This window comes from Pantherophis guttatus, chromosome 1, assembly GCF_059756535.1.
Source record: "Pantherophis guttatus breed Tessera chromosome 1, ASM5975653v1, whole genome shotgun sequence".
Classification (NCBI taxonomy): domain Eukaryota; kingdom Metazoa; phylum Chordata; class Lepidosauria; order Squamata; family Colubridae; genus Pantherophis; species Pantherophis guttatus.
The window spans coordinates 347,647,492-347,667,412 of NC_142063.1; the positions used below are offsets into that span (position 1 = coordinate 347,647,492).

At 48.1% G+C, this 19,921-nt stretch overlaps 1 protein-coding gene across 8 annotated transcripts in view; it reads left to right on the forward strand.

Annotated features, from left to right (window-relative positions):
• MYO18A (myosin XVIIIA) overlaps positions 1 to 19,921 on the forward strand; it is a 212,522-nt gene that overhangs the window by 14,988 nt on the left and 177,613 nt on the right. For all 8 annotated transcript variants that reach the window (XM_087890417.1, XM_087890475.1, XM_087890399.1 and 5 more), the window contains exon 2: positions 3,360 to 4,446. In XM_087890417.1, the coding sequence (XP_087746543.1) occupies positions 3,442 to 4,446 (1,005 nt within the window). In that variant the 5' untranslated portion in view covers positions 3,360 to 3,441. The remainder of the gene's footprint in view (positions 1 to 3,359; positions 4,447 to 19,921) is intronic.

Consider the following 19,921-nt stretch of genomic DNA (forward strand, 5'->3'; position numbering starts at 1 on the left):
TTTCGCCCTCCCCAGGCTCCTAAAAAGCCTCTGGAGCCTGGGGAGAATGAAAAATGGGCCTCCCCCCCTCCGGAGGCCCTCCGGAGGCCAGAAACAACCTGTTTCCTGACTTCTGGTGGGCCCAGAAGGCCCGAAAACCAGCTGGCCAGCGCACATATGCGTGCCGGAGCTGAGCTCGTGTGCCCACCGATATGGCTCCACGTGCCATCATAGCCCTATACCAGTGGTGAAATCCAAATTTTTTTTACTACCGGTTCTGTGGGCCTGGCTTGGTGGGCATGGTGTGGCTTTGGTGGGTGTGGCAGGGGAAGGATCCTGCAAAATCTCCATTCCCACCCCACTCCAGGAGAAGGATAGTGCAAAATCTCCACTTTCTCCCCACTCGGGGGCCAGCCAGAGGTGGTATTTGCCAGTTTATTTATTTTATTTTATTTTATTCAATTTGTATACCGCCCTTCTCCTAGTGGACTCAGGGCGGTGCAGAGCCAGAACTAAAACACATACCAATACAAAATTTAAAATTATTAAAAAAATTACATACTTTGGCCCAAATTTAAAACAATTCGAATTAAAACCCATTGACAGATTAAAAGCTAAAAAGCTAAAAAACTATAAAAAAAAAGGGGGGGGGGTTTCACGCCAGTTCTCTGAACTACTCAAAATTTCCACTACTGGTTCTCCAGAAATCCTGCTGGATTTTACCCCTGCCCTATACCATTTCAGACAAGTGGCTGCCCAGTCTCTTCTTAAAATCCTCCGGTGATGGAGCTCCCACAACTTCTGGTGGCCAGCAGTTCCACTGGTTAATTGTCCTCACTGTCAGGAAGTTTCTCCTTAATTCCAGGTTGCTTCTCTCCTTGATTAGTTTCCATCCGTCGCTTCTCCTCCAGCCTTCAGGTGCCTTCAGGAAAGAAAGAAAGAAAGAACGAAAGAACGAAAGAAAGAAAGAAAGAAAGGGGAAAGGAAGGAAGGGGGATGGAGGGAAAGAAGGAAGGAAGGAAGGAAAGAAAAAAGAAAGAAAGAAAGAAAGAAAGGGAGAAGGAAGGAAGGGGGATGTAGGGAAAGAAGGAAGGAAGGAAGGAAAGAAAGAGAAAGAAAGAAAGAAAGAAAGGGGGAAGGAAGGAAGGGGGATGGAGGGAAAGAAGGAAGGAAGGAAAGAAAGAAAGAAAAAGAAAGAGAAAGAAAGGAAGCAAGGAGGAAGGAAGGAAGGGGGATGGAGGGAAAGAAGGAAGGAAGGAAAGAAAGAAAGAAAAAGAAAGAGAAAGAAAGGAAGCAAGGAGGAAGGAAGGAAGGAGGATGGAGGGAAAAAAGGAAGGAAAGGAAGGAAGGAAGGTTTTTTTTCCTCTTGAAAAAAATCTCCTTTGGGACAACCATGACCTGGATGGCAGGGAATCTCCATAGACCTCCAATGGTGAAGCACCCACAACTTCTGGTGGCCAGCAGTTCCACTGGTTAATCGTCCTCACAGTCAAGGAAATTCCTCCTTAATTCCAGGTTGCTTCTCCCCTTGATTAGTTTCCATCCGTCGCTTCTCCTCCAGCCTTCAGGTGCTCTGGAGAAGAGGGGGACTCCCTCTAATTTGGGGCAGCCCCTCAGATACTCGAATACCCGCTATCACGGTGATGGGGAACCTATGGCACGCGTGCCGGAAATGGCACACAGAGCCATCTCTCTGGGCACGCCAGCCATCGCCTGTTGCTCTTCCGAATTCCGGCACGCACATGTGTGCTGGCCAGTTAATCTTCACATGTGCAAGCGTGACGGAAGAGCAGGTGACCGGGGAACTGCTTCCACCCAAAACCTATTCCTCCCCCCCCACCCCTTTTCTCCCAGTCCCTTCCTGCAAGCCTGAGGGCAGGGATGGTCTAATTATTATTATTATTATTATTATTATTGATTTCTGGATGCTTCCCTAGGGAGCCTTTCTGATGGGGAGGGCAGGGGAAAAATGCTTTAAGCAAAACAACCGAATCGAGTGTCACGTGGGAAATTGGCCGCGTCGACTGTGCCACAGACAGAGTGCCCAAAATGCAGCCACAGGACCCGGGTGTGTGTGTGTGTGTGTTGGTTGGGGGGGGTTTGTAGCATCAGAACTTCAAAATCGTAATTGTAAGTAACTTTTGGGGTGTCCGATGGCGTTGATTGGTCGTAAGCCAAGGACTAAGGGTAAAGCAAGCAGTCTCGTATATGGTACCTACTGCCAGACAACCATCCATCCACTATCCATCCTTCCTTCCTCCCTCCCTCTTCCCATCCCTTTCCTTCCCTTCCTCCCTCCCCTCTTTCTTTCCATCCCCTCCCTCCCATCTCCTTCCTCCCCGTCCCTTCCTCGCTCCTCTTTCCCATACCATCTCTCCTTCCTCCTTCCCTCGCTCTTCCCTTCTCTTTCCTCCCCCTCTGCATTCTTCCCATCCTTCCTTCTTCCCTCCCTCTTTCCCTCCTGCTTTCCACCTCTCCCTCCCTTCCCTCTTTCCTTCCCTCCCTCCCTCCCTCTTCCCATCCCTTTCCTTCCCTTCCTCCCTCCCCTCTTTCTTTCCATCCCCTCCCTTCCTCCCATCTCCTTCCTCCCCGTCCCTTCCTCGCTCCTCTTTCCCATACCATCTCTCCTTCCTCCTTCCCTCCCTCTTCCCATCTCTTCCTTCCCTTTTCCAATCTCTTTCCTCTCCCTCCCTCCTTCCCATCCTTCCTTCCTCCCTCTTTTCCATCCCCTCCCTTCCTCCTTCCCTCCTTCCCTCACTCTTCCCTTCTCTTTCCTCCCCCCTCTGCATTCTTCCCATCCTCCCTTCTTCCCTCCCTCTTTCCCTCCTGCTTTCCACCTCTCCCTCCCTCCCTCTTCCCATCCCTTTCCTTCCCTTCCTCTCTCCTTTTTCTTTCCATCCCCTCCCTCCCTCCCATCTCCTTCCTCCCCGTCCCTTCCTCACTCTTCTTTCCCATAGCATCTCTCCTTCCTCCTTCCCTTCCTCTTCCCATCCCTTTCCTTCCTTCCCTCCCTCCCTCCCCTCTTTCCTTCCCTCCCTCCCTCCCTCTTCCCATCCCTTTCCTTCCTTTCCTCCCTCCCCTCTTTCTTTCCATCCCCTCCTTCCCTCCCATCTCCTTCCTCCCCGTCCCTTCCTCACTCTTCTTTCCCATACCATCTCTCCTTCCTCCTTCCCTCGCTCTTCCCTTCTCTTTCCTCCCCCCTCTTCATTCTTCCCATCCTTCCTTCTTCCCTCCCTCTTTCCCTCCTGCTTTCCACCTCTCCCTCCCTTCCCTCTTTCCTTCCCTCCCTCCCTCCCTCTTCCCATTTCCCTTCCCTCCTTCAGGACAGAGGTAGATGGCTTAGGAACACTTACTAATGAGGGTGTTTTTCTCCATCGCAGGCGCACCGGCTGGATGAAGACTTCGGAGTCCTTCACTGAGAACATCCAGCTACTTTGATCCTGGACCTTTCGGCTTTCCACCATGTTCCACTTAATCAAGAAGGACCGAGACGGGTCCAGGAGGGAGAAGAAGAAGGAGAAGGAGAAGAAGGAACGCATGTCGGCCGCCGAGCTGAAGAGCCTGGAGGAGATGAGCCTGCGCCGAGGGTTCTTCAACCTCAACCGGGCTTCCAAGAAGGACTCCAAGAACCGCCTGGAGATCTCCAACCCCATCCCCATCAAAGTGGCCAGCGGCTCGGACCTCCACCTCACCGACATCGACTCAGACAGCAACCGGGGGAGCGTGATCTTGGACTCGGGGCACCTCAGCACGGCCAGCTCCAGCGATGACCTCAAAGTGGACGACGGCACCTTCAAAGGCTCGGTCCTCCAGCGAGCTGCCAAGTTCGGCTCGTTGGCCAAGCAGAACTCGCAGATGATCGTCAAGAGGTTCTCCTTCTCCCAGAAGAGCCGCGACGACAGCGCCTCGGAGACCTCCACGCCCTCCGAGCATTCGGCAGCGCCTTCCCCTCAGGTGGAGACGCGAACCCTGGAGATGCAGCTGTCGAAACACGGCGCTGGGACTCCTCCCGGCGCCCCGTTGGCGTCCGCCTCGCGCACCCGGCTGCCCGAATTGGTGAGCAAGAGGTTCCCCGCGGAGCTGAAGCTCCCCGTGGTGGTCCCTCCGCAGCCCCCTGTGCCCCGGCAGCTGGAGCTGCAACGGCGCAACACGGGAGACTTCGGCTTCTCGTTGCGTCGTACCACCATGTTGGACAAGGCGGCCGACGGGCAGGTGTATCGGCGAGTGGTGCATTTTGCCGAGCCGGGTGCCGGAACCAAGGATCTGGCTTTGGGCTTGGTGCCGGGTGACCGGCTGGTAGAGATCAATGGGCGCAACGTGGAAAATATATCCCGGGACGAGATCGTGGAGATGATCCGGCAGTCGGGCGAGACGGTGCGGCTGAAGGTGCAGCCGATTTTGGAACTGAGCGAGCTGAGCCGCTGCTGGTTGAAGAACGGCGAGAGAGCCCAAGGAGCAGCCTTTGATGTGAGTAGCTGGCTCGCGCGGGGCAGGTTGGGGGCTGATGGGGGTCTCCCTTGTGTCCGAGTGGTGAATTTTGGCTGAGTCTTGGCTCCTGGGCTGCCTTGGTGGGACTTCATAATGCCCATTCTCTGGCGTTGTGTGGCCATCGCAATCGGCCCTCTGCGCCTACGGTTGTGTTACGAGAAATTTGCCGCACAGAACCGTTTTTTTTCTTCTTTTGCAAATGATGCGGGACACTTAAAAAAGTCTGGTTGTTGTCCAAATGTTTGCAAGAAAGCTCGGGAAAATTTAATTCTGCATTTCAGCGGGGTTCATGATGCCAGGGGTTTTTATTTTATTTTTTTGGTGGAATGAGTTTTCAAATTGGGGATTCTGAGGGGCGCATTTCCCCCCAAAGATTCCTCTGTATAAACCAGGGGTGTCCAACCTTGGTAACTTTAAGACTTGTGGGCTTCGGCTATATTGACTGGGGAATTCTGGGAATGGAAGTCCACGGGTCTGAGAGTCGCATGGATGGCTGGGGAATTCTGGGAATTGAAGTCCACGGGTCTGAGAGTCGCATGGATGGCTGGGGAATTCTGGGGAAGTCCACGGGCCTGAGAGTCGCATGGCTGGCTGGGGAATTCTGGGAATTTAAGTCCACGGGTCTGAGAGTCGCATGGATGGCTAGGGAATTCTGGGAGTTGAAGTCCACGGGTCTGAAAGTCGCACGGATGGCTGGGGAATTCTGGGAGTTGAAGTCCACGGGTCTGAAAGTCGCACGGATGGCTGGGGAATTCTGGGAATGGAAGTCCACAGGTCTGAGAGTCGCATGGATGGCTGGGGAATTCTGGGAGTTGAAGTCCACGGGTCTGAGAGTCGCACGGATGGCTGGGGAATTCTGGGAATGGAAGTCCACAGGTCTGAGAGTCGCATGGATGGCTGGGGAATTCTGGGAGTTGAAGTCCACGGGTCTGAGAGTCGCACGGATGGCTGGGGAATTCTGGGAATGGAAGTCCACAGGTCTGAGAGTTGCATGGATGGCTGGGGAATTCTGGGAATTGAAGTCCACGGGTCTGAGAGTCGCACGGATGGCTGGGGAATTCTGGGAATTGAAGTCCACGGGTCTGAAAGTTGCCAAGGTTGGACACACCCCTGGTATAGACCAAGAGTAGCCGAGAACAAAAAGTGGAATTTTGGCTAGTTTTTCTGGTTAACTGAGAGATCTGCAGGGCTAAGAAATAAGGAACATTTCTCCATGCTGTGTGCTTGGACGGGAATTTAAATTTGATAGGCAAGTCCTTCTGAGAAACCACAATTTTCCAAATCCATCCAGTTTTTCATGGCTTACCTGGAAGTGTGTGTGTGTGGGGGGGGAAGTTTTTTTTAATTTATTTATTTTTATTTTATTTTAAATTTATATACCGCCCTTCTCCCTGAGGACTCAGAGCGGTGTACAGCCAGAATTAAAAAACATAAAATACAAATATTAAAAAACAAAAGTTATTGCTTGGTACACTAGTCATTGTGATGGGACGGTCAGTATAAACAGCCCGGAATCAAAATATTCTCTTCGCACCCAATAATCCTTTAAACCCTGTTTTTCACAAGCAAGCTTGTTCAGGCCAGTGAGTGACTCTGTGGCTGTTGAACCTTAAATTGGATGGAGGAGTTTCCGGCGTGTGCTGAGTCTCGTGTGTTGGTATGTGCATTATGGATGCATATTTTTAGAAAGGCTGGTGGTTCAAAATAATATATATATATATATTTTCTCCTTCCTGGCGAAAAGCTATTTTGAGAAAAGGCTTCGTCCCTCGGGCGAAATTCCGTTCAAAATAAGGATTTGTCAGGGCTGACATTTTGAGATGTAAGCGTGGTACTGAATATGACGGTATGTGATTATATTTTTTCCCCCCTGATTATACAGGCTGAACGTAGAGTAGTCCTTGACTTATGACATAATTGAGCTCAAAACATCTGTTGCGAAGCAAGATCGTTGTTAAGTGGCTAAAATTCCACCTTAAATCTGTTGCAAAAATTTGGGGGTGGGTGATGGAAAGAGCTTTACAAGCTAGTGAAGATCAGCTGTTTACAGCTAGTTCTCCACTTACGACCACAATCGAGCCCAAAATGTCTGTTGCTAAACGAGACCGTTGTTAAGTGAGTTTTGCCCCGGTTTATGACCTTTCTTGCCAGAGTTGTTAAGTGAATCCCTGCAGGTGGTAAGTTAGGAACACCGTCGTTAAAGGAATCAGGTTTTCCTATTGACTTGGCTTGTCAGACGGTCGCAAAAGGGGATCACGTGATCCCGGGACACTGCAATCGTCATAAATACGAGTCGGTTGCCAAGCGTCCAAATGTAGATCACGTGACACCATGGGGATGCTGCAACGGTCGTAAGTGTGAAAAACAGTCGTAAGTCACTTTTTCCATGCCGTTGTAATTTCAAGGGGTCACTAAACGAACGGTTGTAAGTTGAGGATTTGCCTGTATCCCATTGTGTGTCTTCATCTTTACTTTGGTTGTAAAGGGAACAATATACAGGTAGTCCTCAACTTACGACCAGAATTCAGCCCAAAATTTATGTCGCCAAGTGAGAAATGAGTTAAGTGAGTTTTGCTCCATTATACGACTTTTCTTGCCACCGTCGTTAAGCGGATCCCTGCCGTTGTTCAGTTAGTAACACGGTCGTTAAGTGAATCGGCCTTCCCCGTTGACTTTGCTGTTCAGAAGGTCGCAAAAGGGGATCACGTGACCGCCCCCCCAGAGGACACTACAACCGTCATAAATGTGAGTCAGTTGTCAAGCATCTAAATGTAAATCACATGACCATAGGGCAATGCTGCAACGGTCGTAAGTGCGAAACACGGTCGTAAGTCACTTTTTTCAGTGCCGTCGTAACTTTGAACAGTCACTGAGTGAACTGTCATAAGTCGAGGTCTACCTGTAAAACAGTTTTTCAGAGCTTCTGATCTGTTTAGTGTCCGACACAAGGCTTGTAACATTTCTGATTTTTCAACATTTTCGCACTTTGGAGTGGGCCAGGCAAGGGATTTTTTTGCACCAAAATGTATTAAGAAATCCTCTTTTTTCTCACCACGGATTTTCTGCGGAAGGAAAAAAGAGATGGAAATAATAATCATATTAAGGATTTTGAAGGGAAAAGAGGCATTGTCTGGAATTCCCTCCCTTGTTGTGGTCCGCCAGCAGCCTGCGGAGCTGGCAATGGAGTCGGACAGGGAGGAGGCTGGGGAGGAACATGGGCCAGTCCTGGAGGCTGGGGAAGGCCCGGATGAGGGCTCTGCGTCGGAGTCAGAGATGGGGCCAGGGCCATCGGGGAGTGATGCACGGACTCCGGAGCCTCCAGAGTCGGACAGCAGAGAGGCAGAGGAACAGGAGGAGCCTATTCCTAGTTCATTCATGCGCAGAGCTGCCAGAAGGCAAGAGCAGCTCAAGCAAAGAGGACGACTCAGGAGTAAGGCCAGGAGATGATTGGCCCCTCCCATAAGGCTTAAAAAAGAAACAAAGGCACCTGAGCCTTTTTGCAGGAAAGCAACATTGCTAACTCTGTTTCCAGTCGGCATCTCTTGTTTGTTTCTGAACTTCGTGGGGCTTTGCCAAATAAGGCCTTTGGCAGGGTGTCAAAGAAGATAAAGAATTGGTAATTATCCCAAAGGACTTAATCCCTGTTACAATTGTGCAAACAAAGGTATCTGATTGGGTCAAGAAAGCCCTAATCTGGAAGCTCGTTTTTGATTGGTGGTTAGCATCCAGCATCCAGCTGGCTGGAGAATTCTGGGAGTTGGAGTCCACAAGTCTTAAAGCTGCCAAGTTTGAAGACCTCTGCAATTGGTGGAGCCAATCTGACCTTATTTATTCATTATACAGGCAGTTCTAGACTTACAACAGTTCATTTAGTGACCAAAGTTACAGCGGCAGTGAAAAAAGGGACTTACGACCGATTTTTCACACTTATGACCTTTGCAGCATCTCCATGCTCACATGATTTTCATTTAGATACTTGACAACTAACTCACATTTATGACGGTTGCAGTGTCCCGAGGTCACATAATCCCCTTTTGCGACCTCAATGGGGAAGCCAGATTCACTTAACAACGGCGTTACTAATTTAAGGACTGCAGTGGTTCACTTAACAAAATGTGGCGAGAAAAGTCGTAAAACAGGGCAAAACTACCTTGACACGTTTCTCACTGAGCGACATCAATTTTGGGCTCGATTGTGGCCCTAGGTTGAGGATACTCCCTGTATATTTATTCCACTTGTATTTATAAAAAGAATAAAAGTGGAATAAATTGTATATTTATTGTATATTAAGAATAAAATAAATATATTTTATTCTTTTTATAAATACCGTCTTCTAAGGGGCATTTTGGTGAGATTACAGTGTTATTTAATCACCTTGGAGACACCCCTATGCCTTCTCATGCAGGGAAGTGGTCTGGAGGATTTATTTTGACAGGAGGAAGAATGAATGAATGAATGAGTATTTTTTTTTTTCCACTGGAAGGGAAACACCCGGCATGGAATTCTCTCTGACTCAGGCAAAATCCAAATTAAAAATCACGTGCGAATGAAACTGCCAAAGAGATGCGGTAGGAAACAGAGTGCAGTCATGAGGCATCGATGGAAATTAGAAGAATTATGCATTTAAAAATTATGCATTTCTCAAGCTTGGCAGCTTTGAAGATGGGTGGAACTTCAACTCCCAGAATTCCCCAGCCAGCTTGGCTGGGGAATTCTGGGAGTTGAAGTCCCACCCATCTTCAAAGCTGCCAAGCTTTAGAAACTCTGCTCTAAATGAAGGGGAAGCCTTCCCGGAAATGTGCAGACAAGCTTAACTTATTTATTCAATTTATATGTCACCCAACTGATTATCCAAACTTGCAGAGGTCTTCAAACGTGGCAGCTTTAAGACTTGTGGACTTCAACTCCCAGAATTCCCCAGCCAGCAAAGCTTAAAGCTGCCACGTTTGAAGACCTCTGATCCAAGGGGACACTGTGTGCCAAGCAGAACGCTGCTGGGAGAAGCATTTCTCCTTCGGGCAAGGATGCTTCCCTTTAGGTGGGGTGCCAGGCCCCATGCCCACCGTAGCATGTGGGATGTGGGATCCGGCTTTGAATTTAGTGGCATGTGCTAGAAAGGAGTAGGGTTTGTAGAGAGTGGGTGGGGGGGACTTGGGGTCCTTCGTGCTCTCTGAGCTTCTTTGTTTATTTATATAAACAAAGAGCCTTGGTGGTGCAGAGGACTAAAGTGCTGTTAAGTAGCACCAGCTGCCTGCAATTACTGCGAGTTCGAATCTCACCAGGCTCAAGGTTGACTCAGCCTTCCATCCTTCCGAGGTAGGTAAAATGAGGACCCGGATTGTGGGGGCAATAAGCTGACTTTGTATAAAAAAGAACACCGCTTGGGGGGGCCCGAAAGCCCTAATAAGCAGGTATATCCAAAAAAGTATGCAGGCTATTGCTATAATGCATTGTAAGCCGCCCTGAGTCTCCGGAGAAGGGCGGCATATAAATTGAACCAACCAATCAATCAATCAATCAATAAATCAGGGTGGATAAAAATCAATGATTTTTTTTTAAAATAAAAAAATCGGATTTTTTTGATTTAAATCGGATTTTTTTTTATTTTTATCGAATTTATTTTAATAAAAAACTTTTGGGGTAAAAATCTATCGTAAGATAGTTTTCTATGTAAGATACATAAATAATTTAGTTTATTCCGCATGAAATGGAGCTTAGTTATGTAGCAGGAGGCTGTATATTCTGCAACGCGGGGACGATCGGTGAGTCAACGGTGGGTCAAAGGAGGAGCAGAGATGACAGTTGCTCTTTAAAAATTATGATTTAAATCGAGTTGATTTAAATCAAGCCTTTTTACTAGGGATTTAAATCATGATTTAAATTGTGATTTAAATCAACTCGATAAATAATCAATCAATAAATAAATATTTTGTATTTTTTTAAATTAATTAATTAATTTTATTTTATTTATTTAATTTTTATACCGCCCTCCTCCTGGAAGGACTCAGGGTGGTGCACAGCCAAAAATAAAAACAAACGCATATAAAACTTAAAACAGTTTAAAAGGGTTAAATTAAATAATTTGGCCCATTTCAATTAAGACAAAGGCAACCCGTATAACTTAAAACTTTTTTTTTTTTTAAACCTCCCATCTTCCTCAGAAAGGAAGGGCCTCTGGGGTTTTCTTGGAAGGCATTTCGTTAACCCGACTAGGGAACGTCATCAGTGCTAGAAGGGAGGAGGGTTTTGGAGGGAGGGAGGGAGGAGGAGGAGAAAAAAGGAAGAGGAGGATGATCTTCTTCTAATCTAGAGTCAACCTCTGGGTGTGTTTGCTGGAGCCCTGTGGAATTTGGGACTTTGGGACTGTGGCTTGCCTTCTGATAACCTCCTGGCTGGGGGGGTGCGGGGTGGGTGGGGGGGTTTGCAGTGCTCGGTACACCTGAGCGTCCTTGAAGACCGTTGTGAGACTCCAGCAGGTAACAAAACAAGTTGGTAGACGTCTGTTCGTAAGTCAGATGACCTGGGCATTTCAATTCAATTCAATTCAATTTCTATACCGCCCTTCACCGCCTGCCCTGTTTCAAACACCTTTGAAAAACCCAGGTTCACCTGTGCTCTCTGAGCTGGGTTGTTTTCTTGCAGACGTTTCATGACCCAACTAGGGAACGTCATCAGTGCTAGAAGGGAGGAGGAAGAGGAGGAGGAGAGGGGAGGAGGAGGAGCAGGAGGAGGAGGAGGAGGAAGAGGAGGAGGAGGAAGAGGAGGAGGAAGAGGAGGAGGAAGAGGAGGAGGAGAGGGGAGGAGGAGGAGGAAGAGGAGGAGGAGGAGGAGGAAGAGGAGGAGGAGAGAGGAGGAGGAAGAGGAGGAGGAGAGAGGAGGAGGAAGAGGAGGAGGAGAGGGGAGGAGAAGAGGAGGAGGAGGAGGAGGAGGAAGAGGAGGAGGAAGAGGAGGAGGAGGAGGAGGAGGAAGAGGAGAGGAGGAGGAGGAGGAGAGGAGGAGGAGGAGGAGGAAGAGGAGGAGGAGGAGGAGGGGAGGAGGAGGAAGAGGAGGAGAGGGGAGGAGGAGGAGGAGGAGGAGGAGGAAGAGGAGGAGGAGAGGGGAGGAGGAGGAGGAGGAAGAGGAGGAGGAGGGGAGGAGGAGGAGGAGGAGGAAGAGGAGGAGAGGGGAGGAGGAGGAGGAGGAGGAGGAAGAGGAGGAGAGGGGAGGAGGAGGAGGAGGAGGAGGAAGAGGAGGAGGAGAGGGGAGGAGGAGGAAGAGGAGGAGAGGGGAGGAGGAGGAGGAGGAGGAAGAGGAGGAGAGGGGAGGAGGAGGAGGAGGAGGAGGAAGAGGAGGAGGAGAGGGGAGGAGGAGGAAGAGGAGGAGGAGGAGGGGAGGAGGAGGAGGAGGAAGAGGAGGAGAGGGGAGGAGGAGGAGGAGGAGGAGGAAGAGGAGGGGAGGGGAAGAGGAGGAAGAGGAGGAGGAGAGGGGAGGAGGAGGAGGAGGAAGAGGAGGAGAGGGGAGGAGGAGGAGAGGAGGAGGAGAGGAGGAGGGGAGGAGGAAGAGGAGGAGGAGGAAGAAGAGGAGGAGGAGGAAGAGGAAGACGACTGTGGGGTCCTTGGTGCTCTCTGAGCTGGGTTGTTTTCTTACAGACGTTTCCTGACCCAACTAGGTAACGTTATCAGTGTATTCTTAGAAGCTGGGATTAGTTTGCCAGATCTCCCCACTGTGTCCATTGAAACCCTTCCAAGGGCGTCTTAATTTGGAGGTGGAGGTAAGCCTTGGACCGGCCTTCCCCATCTCGAGTCCAGCCAGATGTTGAGCCAGGGCTGAGAATCTTGGAAGTTACAACCTCGTGGATCTGGAGGGGAACCAGGGTGGTAGGGAAGGCTGGTGCTCAGGTTAAACGTCTATTCTCCATTTGGGTGAAATGTCAGAAATATTGGGGGGGGGGCTTTTTTGGGGGGTGGGTGTAAGTGTTGTGTAATTGAAAAGTTCCGCCCGCTTGGTTGTGTATATGTCAGCTTGGCAGAGGACTTAAAGAACGGGCCCTTCGCCATGAAACAGCTGCACAGCTGTTTTCAGTGTAGCCCAATAATTAAATTGCTAATTGAAATGCAGGTTGAGAAAAACCTCATTTCAGGGAACGATTAAGGCTTGAAGGCTGGTAGGCCAGGCGATTTATGGGGCTGCAGCTTCTGAAGGGACTTTTTCTGGCCACCCACAGCTCAGTAGCACAGACTACCAGTAGGTAGTCCTTGACTTACGGACCACAATTATTTATTTATCAAGTCACCCGTCTGACTTCAAGGTAACTCCGGGAGGCTTACAATCATAAATGAATAAAAAAAAAAAAAATTGTATAAATAGTATCCTTGGGACCAGTTGCTAAGTCAGGTGGTTGTTAAGTGAACCCTTGCCTCATTTTACGACCTTTTTTTGCCATGGTTGTTAAGTGAATCACACGGTCGTTAAACAAATCCAGTTTCCCCGGCTGGCAAAAGGTGATTGTGTGACCTCAGAATACTGCAACCATCATAAATACATCCTTGTTGCCAAGCGCCTGGATTTTGATCACGTGACCATGGGGACGTTGCGACGGTCGTTAAGTGCGAGGAATGGTCGTAAATCATTTTTTTCAACGCCGTTGTAACTTTGAACGATCGCTAAACGAAAGCAAATCAAGAATTGCCTGCAATCCAGACTTCTCCTTAATGCAAAATTTCGGAGACTAGAATTCTCAATGCACCCGGTGGATTCCCGTTGGAGGAAAGCTGGTATGCAGGCAGTCCTCGACTTACAGCTGTTCAAACTTACAACAGCGCTGAAAAAAGTGACTTACGACCATTTTTCACACTTACGGCCTTTGTAGCACCCCTGATGATCATGTGATCAGTATTCAGATGCTTGGCAGGTGACTCATACTTACGACCGCTGCTGTGTCATGACAAGCAAAGTCAATGGGGAACCCTGCTACTAACTTATCATCTGTGGCGATTCGCTTAACAACGGTGACAAGGAAGGTCGTAAAACGTGGCAAAGCTCACTTAACGAATGTCTCACTCAACAACAGAAATTTGGGGCTCAATTACGGCCGTAAGTCGAGGACTAACTGTAATCTGACCACTTTCTATATTTATATGGAGTCCTTTCGGTGGAAAATAAATTCGACCAATACCTAGATAAATAAGGGAAGAAACAAATAAATATTTGTGGCTCCCAGCTGATGTTGTTCTGGCATCTGTTCAGAATTATTCCAGGCTGGCCAGTTTTTTTGCTTCTTCTGGAGGTATTTTCTCCTCCAGATTGCATCTGCAACACCCTTTGGGAAGGGTTGGTGAGCCCTGTTTCTGGTTTTTTGCAGTTGTTTGGTAAATTGAGCTGGAAGGGAGGGGACACTTCTTCTGCCTGCATGAGCCCAGAGTAGAAGTCTTGCAACATCTAGACTGCCAAGCCTTGGGAAAACAGGACAGAGTTGAAAGGGCAGGTACTCAGCAGGTATTCCGTCGGTCTGGATCAGTGTTTCTCAACTGCAGCAGCTGTTAAGAGGGGTGGACTTGAACTCCCAGAATCCCCCAGCCAGCCATGCTTTAAGAGGGGTGGACTTCCACTCCCAGAATTCCCCAGCCAACATGTGACAGTGCTTCAACGCTGGCATAGAGAGCAGAGGAGAGAGAGAGATAAGCTCTGAACTTTTGCCTGCTAAATCCCTTTGAAGTCGGGTTGTCGTGGAAATGAGGAGGGGAGGGATATTCCTGGGAAATGACGAGACAAGAAGTCTGAAGAATGACTTGGAAGAGAGCCAATGAGAAGCAGAGATTTGGGGATCGGAAAGGGAGGGATTGGGGGGCAAAAGGTCAGTCTTGTCCGCATCGAGTCATGATCCGGTGGCCGTGCTCAATTAAAGAAAATATTTCCTTAAAGATTGGCAGTTTGGAAATTCATTTATTTTGAGATAGCATCAAAGTCTGACATCATGCTTTAAGAGGGGTGGACTTCCACTCCCAGAATCCCCCAGCCTGCATGCTTTAAGAAGGGAGGACTTCTACTCGCAGGATTCTACTCCCCGTAGCTGGTCTGGCTATAATCCCCTTGCATTAGAGCTTTGCTCCTGTAGGGCCCAGAGAGGAGTCCTGCCAGGGTCCCAGGAGATGCTGCGTGACCCCCTCCCCTCTGACCCCTGGTGTTGCAAATGCCCAGCCGAGGAGGTGAGAGGGAGGTTGCATTCCTCCTCCCGGCCAGCTATGCAGCCCTGGAATGTTTCTGCTCCTGATTTAAATAAAAAAAAAAATTATTCCGCCTGCGTTTTAAAACAGGAAATGATACGCATACTTGGGTCCGTGGCTTGGAAGCCGTCCTCCGTCTCACACGCGCAGGACGTGCCTCTCTGCATGCAGGCAGCTATTCCTGGTTTCCTGGACTTTTGATAAAACCCTGGCGAGAGGAAACGGGATTAGGGAGCATTTGATGCTGGTCAGTCATCGGTCAGTCTGGTTCTCGGGGCGGTTGGGGGGGTAGGGGGCACCCCAAGACCTCTGCTGGGGTCCCTTCTGCCCAAATGGGAGGCAAAGTGAAACATTTAAAAATCCACTTTTTCGTTCTTATCTGCTGTACCTCTATTTCCACCCTCCCAGAATTTAAGTCCAGGCTGCCACAAAATAGAACAGAGAATAAGTGGGTTGGGAGGGACCTTAGAGGTCATGTAGTCCAACCCCCTGCTCAAGCAGGAAACCTTGTACCATTCCAGACAAGTGGCTGTCCGGTGTCCTCTTGAAACCCTCCAATGAGGTTTACTTGCTTAAATAAAAAGCAAGAACAGCCAAATTACTTCAATTAACATTCAGGCTTTCCTTAACCTCCTGTAGGTGGTCCTCGATTTACAATCATTCATTTAGTGACCAAAGTTACCGCGGCACTGAAAAAAAAGTGACATGATCGTTTTTTTTTTCACACTTACGACTGTTGCAGCATCCCCAGAGTCACGTAACCAAAATTCAGACACTTGGCAACTGGTTCATACTTACGACGGTTCCAGTGTTTTAGGGTCACGTGATTCCCTTTTTGCGACCTTCTGACAGGCAAAGTCAACGGGGAAGCCCGATTCACTTAACAACCATCTTACTAACTTAACTGCAGTGGTTCAACTTAACAACTGTGGCACACGAGGTTGTAAAATGGGGCAAGACTCACTTAGCCACTTGGTTAGCAATGTTGGGCTCAGTTGTGGTCATAAATCAAGGACTTACCTGTAATTTTCTGCACTGCTTGGTGGTTAGGAATGTGCTCTCCAGGGAGACCATCACCCCGCCCCTTTGTGCTTCTTTGCACACACTTTGTGTGAGTGTGTGTGATGTGTGTATGTGAGCTATTGCACTGCCAACCCTGCTTTCGCTGAACGCAGGGTTAGATAGATTCATGCGCCCAAAACCATTGGGGATCTTTTAGAAGATACAATAATAAAGTTGGGGGGGACCTTGGAGGTCATCTAGTCCAGCCCCTTGCTCAAGCAAGAGACCTTATACCGTTTCAGACAAATGGCTGTCCAGTCTCTTCTGCAAAATCTCCAGTATTGCAGCACCCACAGCTTCTGAAGGCAAGTCGTTCCACTGAATAACTGATTGAATAACAGACTTGGAAGGGACCTCAAAGGTCATTTAGTCCAACTCCCTGCTCAAGCAGGAGACCCTGTACCATTGCAGACAAACGGCTGTCCAGTCTCTTCTTGAAAACCTCCCATGATGGAGCATCCACAACTTCTGGTGGCGGGCTGTTCCACTGGTTAATTGTCCTCACTGTCAGGAAATTCCTCCTCAATTCCAGGTGGCTTCTCTCCTTGATCAGTTTCCACCCGTCACTACTTCTCCTGCCTTCTGGTCCTTTGGAGAATAGCTTGACCACTCCCCACAACTCTTCTTTGGGGGCAGCCGCTCAAATATTGGAAGATGCTATCATGCCACTCCTGTCCCTTCTTTTCGATAGACCAGAGATACCCAATTCCTTTTGGTGCCTTGGCCTGAAGTGACCCTTGGAACGGTCTAAGAACGGGCAAATTCTAGGTTGCAAAAGCGATGGGCCCTCCTGGGGTCCCCCCCCCCTTCCCAGTTGAGCCAGTTCCAGGTGCACTGGTTGCGTAGTCCTGGTCACGCAACAATGACGCACTGCATTTTTGCATTTGCCTGCCAGGAGATGGCCAGGCCTGTTTTTGCAGGGGTCTTTGACTCCAGTTGCCGATCTTCTGCGAGATAAATTTCCAAGAAATCTCCCAGGCCTCCCAGGAACGTTGTTAGGAAATTCTAAGGCTTGCTCGTTTTAATCTCTCACTAAGAAGATGCTTTTTTAGTTTTTTTTTTAAAAAAAGGAAAATAACTGGGCTTTTTCCACCCTTGCGTTACACAGCCACAAATCAAAGCGCTTATCTTGCACCAGTGGCCTTTTTCCAGAGCTGGCCAGAGGCCTAACTGCAGTGTGAAGGTTAAACGCACAGGATTTGTGCCACAGCTGTAAACAAATCACTCAAAACTCCCATTTCTTATTAACTCCTCACCGCCCTGAATGCAGAATAACAAGAGTTGGAAGGGACCTTGGAGGTCATCCAGTCCAACCCAACCCCATTTCAGACAAATAGCTGCCCAGTACCTCTTCTTAAAAGCCTCCATTCCCTTTTTATTTACTTACTTATTTTATTTATCTGTATCCAGCCTTTATTTATTTATTTTTTTTAGGAATAACTCAAGGTGGCAAACCTATCCAAACCTTCCACCTCCTATTTTCCCCATAACAACAACAACCTTGTGAGGTGGGTTGGGCTGAGACAGAAGGACTAATAAGCCAAACTCAGCTGGCTTTCATGCCTAAGGCAGGACCAGAACTCAAAACCGCCTGTTGATTGGCCCAGAGTCACCCAGCTAGGTTTCATGCCTAAGGCAGGACTAGATCTCCCAATATCCTGGGGATTGGTCCAGAGTCACCCAGTCAATTTTTGTGTCTAAGTGAGTCTAGAACTCACCATCTCCTAGTTATTGGTCCAAATTTTATATATATTTTTAAATGTTTTAATATTTGTATTCTATGTTTTTTATCTTGGCTGTACACCGCCCTGAGTCCTCAGGGAGAAGGGCGGTATATAAATTCGAAATTAAATTAAATTAAATTAAAAAAGTTACCCAGCCGGCTTTCGTGCTTAAGATGGAACTAGAACTCACCATCTCCTAGTTATTGGTCCAAAGTCACCCAGCCGGCTTTCGTGCTTAAGATGGAACTAGAACTCACCATCTCCTAGTTATTGGTCCAAAGTCACCCAGCCGGCTTTCGTGCTTAAGATGGAACTAGAACTCACCATCTCCTAGTTATTGGTCCAAAGTCACCCAGCCGGCTTTCGTGCTTAAGATGGAACTAGAACTCACCATCTCCTAGTTATTGGTCCAAATTTTATATATATTTTTAAATGTTTTAATATTTGTATTCTATGTTTTTTATCTTGGCTGTACACCGCCCTGAGTCCTCAGGGAGAAGGGCGGTATATAAATTCGAAATTAAATTAAATTAAATTAAAAAAGTTACCCAGCCGGCTTTCGTGCTTAAGATGGAACTAGAACTCACCATCTCCTAGTTATTGGTCCAAAGTCACCCAGCCGGCTTTCGTGCTTAAGATGGAACTAGAACTCACCATCTCCTAGTTATTGGTCCAAAGTCACCCAGCCGGCTTTCGTGCTTAAGATGGAACTAGAACTCACCATCTCCTAGTTATTGGTCCAAAGTCACCCAGCCGGCTTTCGTGCTTAAGATGGAACTAGAACTCACCATCTCCTAGTTATTGGTCCAAATTTTATATATATTTTTAAATGTTTTAATATTTGTATTCTATGTTTTTTATCTTGGCTGTACACCGCCCTGAGTCCTCAGGGAGAAGGGCGGTATATAAATTCGAAATTAAATTAAATTAAATTAAAAAAGTTACCCAGCCGGCTTTCGTGCTTAAGATGGAACTAGAACTCACCATCTCCTAGTTATTGGTCCAAAGTCACCCAGCCGGCTTTCGTGCTTAAGATGGAACTAGAACTCACCATCTCCTAGTTATTGGTCCAAAGTCACCCAGCCGGCTTTCGTGCTTAAGATGGAACTAGAACTCACCATCTCCTAGTTATTGGTCCAAAGTCACCCAGCCGGCTTTCATGCTTAAGATGGAACTAGAACTCACCATCTCCTAGTTATTGGTCCAAAGTCACCCAGCCGGCTTTCGTGCTTAAGATGGAACTAGAACTCACCATCTCCTAGTTATTGGTCCAAAGTCACCCAGCCGGCTTTCATGCTTAAGATGGAACTAGAACTCACCATCTCCTAGTTATTGGTCCAAAGTCACCCAGCCGGCTTTCGTGCTTAAGATGGAACTAGAACTCACCATCTCCTAGTTATTGGTCCAAAGTCACCCAGCCGGCTTTCGTGCTTAAGATGGAACTAGAACTCACCATCTCCTAGTTATTGGTCCAAAGTCACCCAGCCGGCTTTCGTGCTTAAGATGGAACTAGAACTCACCATCTCCTAGTTATTGGTCTAAAGTCACCCAACCGGCTTTCGTGCTTAAGATGGAACTAGAACTCACCGTCTCCTAGTTATTGGTCCAAAGTCACCCAGCCGGCTTTCGTGCTTAAGATGGAACTAGAACTCACCGTCTCCTGATGATTGGTCCAGAATTACCCAGCCAATTTTTGTGCCTAAGGCCAGACTAGAACTCACCATCTCCCGGTGATCGGCCCAAAGTCACCTAGCGTCCTAGCCGGCTTTCCTGCCTAAGGTGGGACTAGAACTCACAGTCTCCCACTTTCTAGCCTGGTGGCTGAACCACTAGACAAAACTGATTCTTATAAAACGATGGATGTGGACATCATTATTCTGCCTGATGATTAATGGGAGTTAACATACGCCAAGCCACCATTCCTGGCTTGATAGAAGACGGTTTATGCAAAATAGTGACCCACATCTCAAATTCTGCTTTTTCTGCCCTTGCTCCAAAGCGTAGTCCTCAGTTTACGACCATATAATGCAGCCTGGGATTTTCTCTCAACAAACCATGGCATTAGTAAGTCGAGGCAGCCAGGGGCTTGACTTCTATTTTGCAATCTTTTTGGTGTCTGTTGTTGGGTCACCAACAACGTGAAGCAAATGCAGGGGTCGTAAATCGAACGCCATGGTCATTAAGCAAATCAATCTATCCCTGTCGGGCACCTTTTGCTGGAAAGTGGCTGAAACAGCCGGTTTCTATCGAAAGACATCAATCATATCACAAGACCACGAAACGCCACTATCGGCCGTAAAGATGAGCTGTAGGTTGCCCAGTTCCCGAAAATGTGATCATGTGACCATGGGGTGGGTCAGAGCCCCAGAACGGGGTCATATAAGTACCTTTTGGGGAAGGGGGTTCTGTCGGAACTCCAGTCACTAAGTCAGTTGTTAAGCAAGGACTATATTGCATGTCCATATT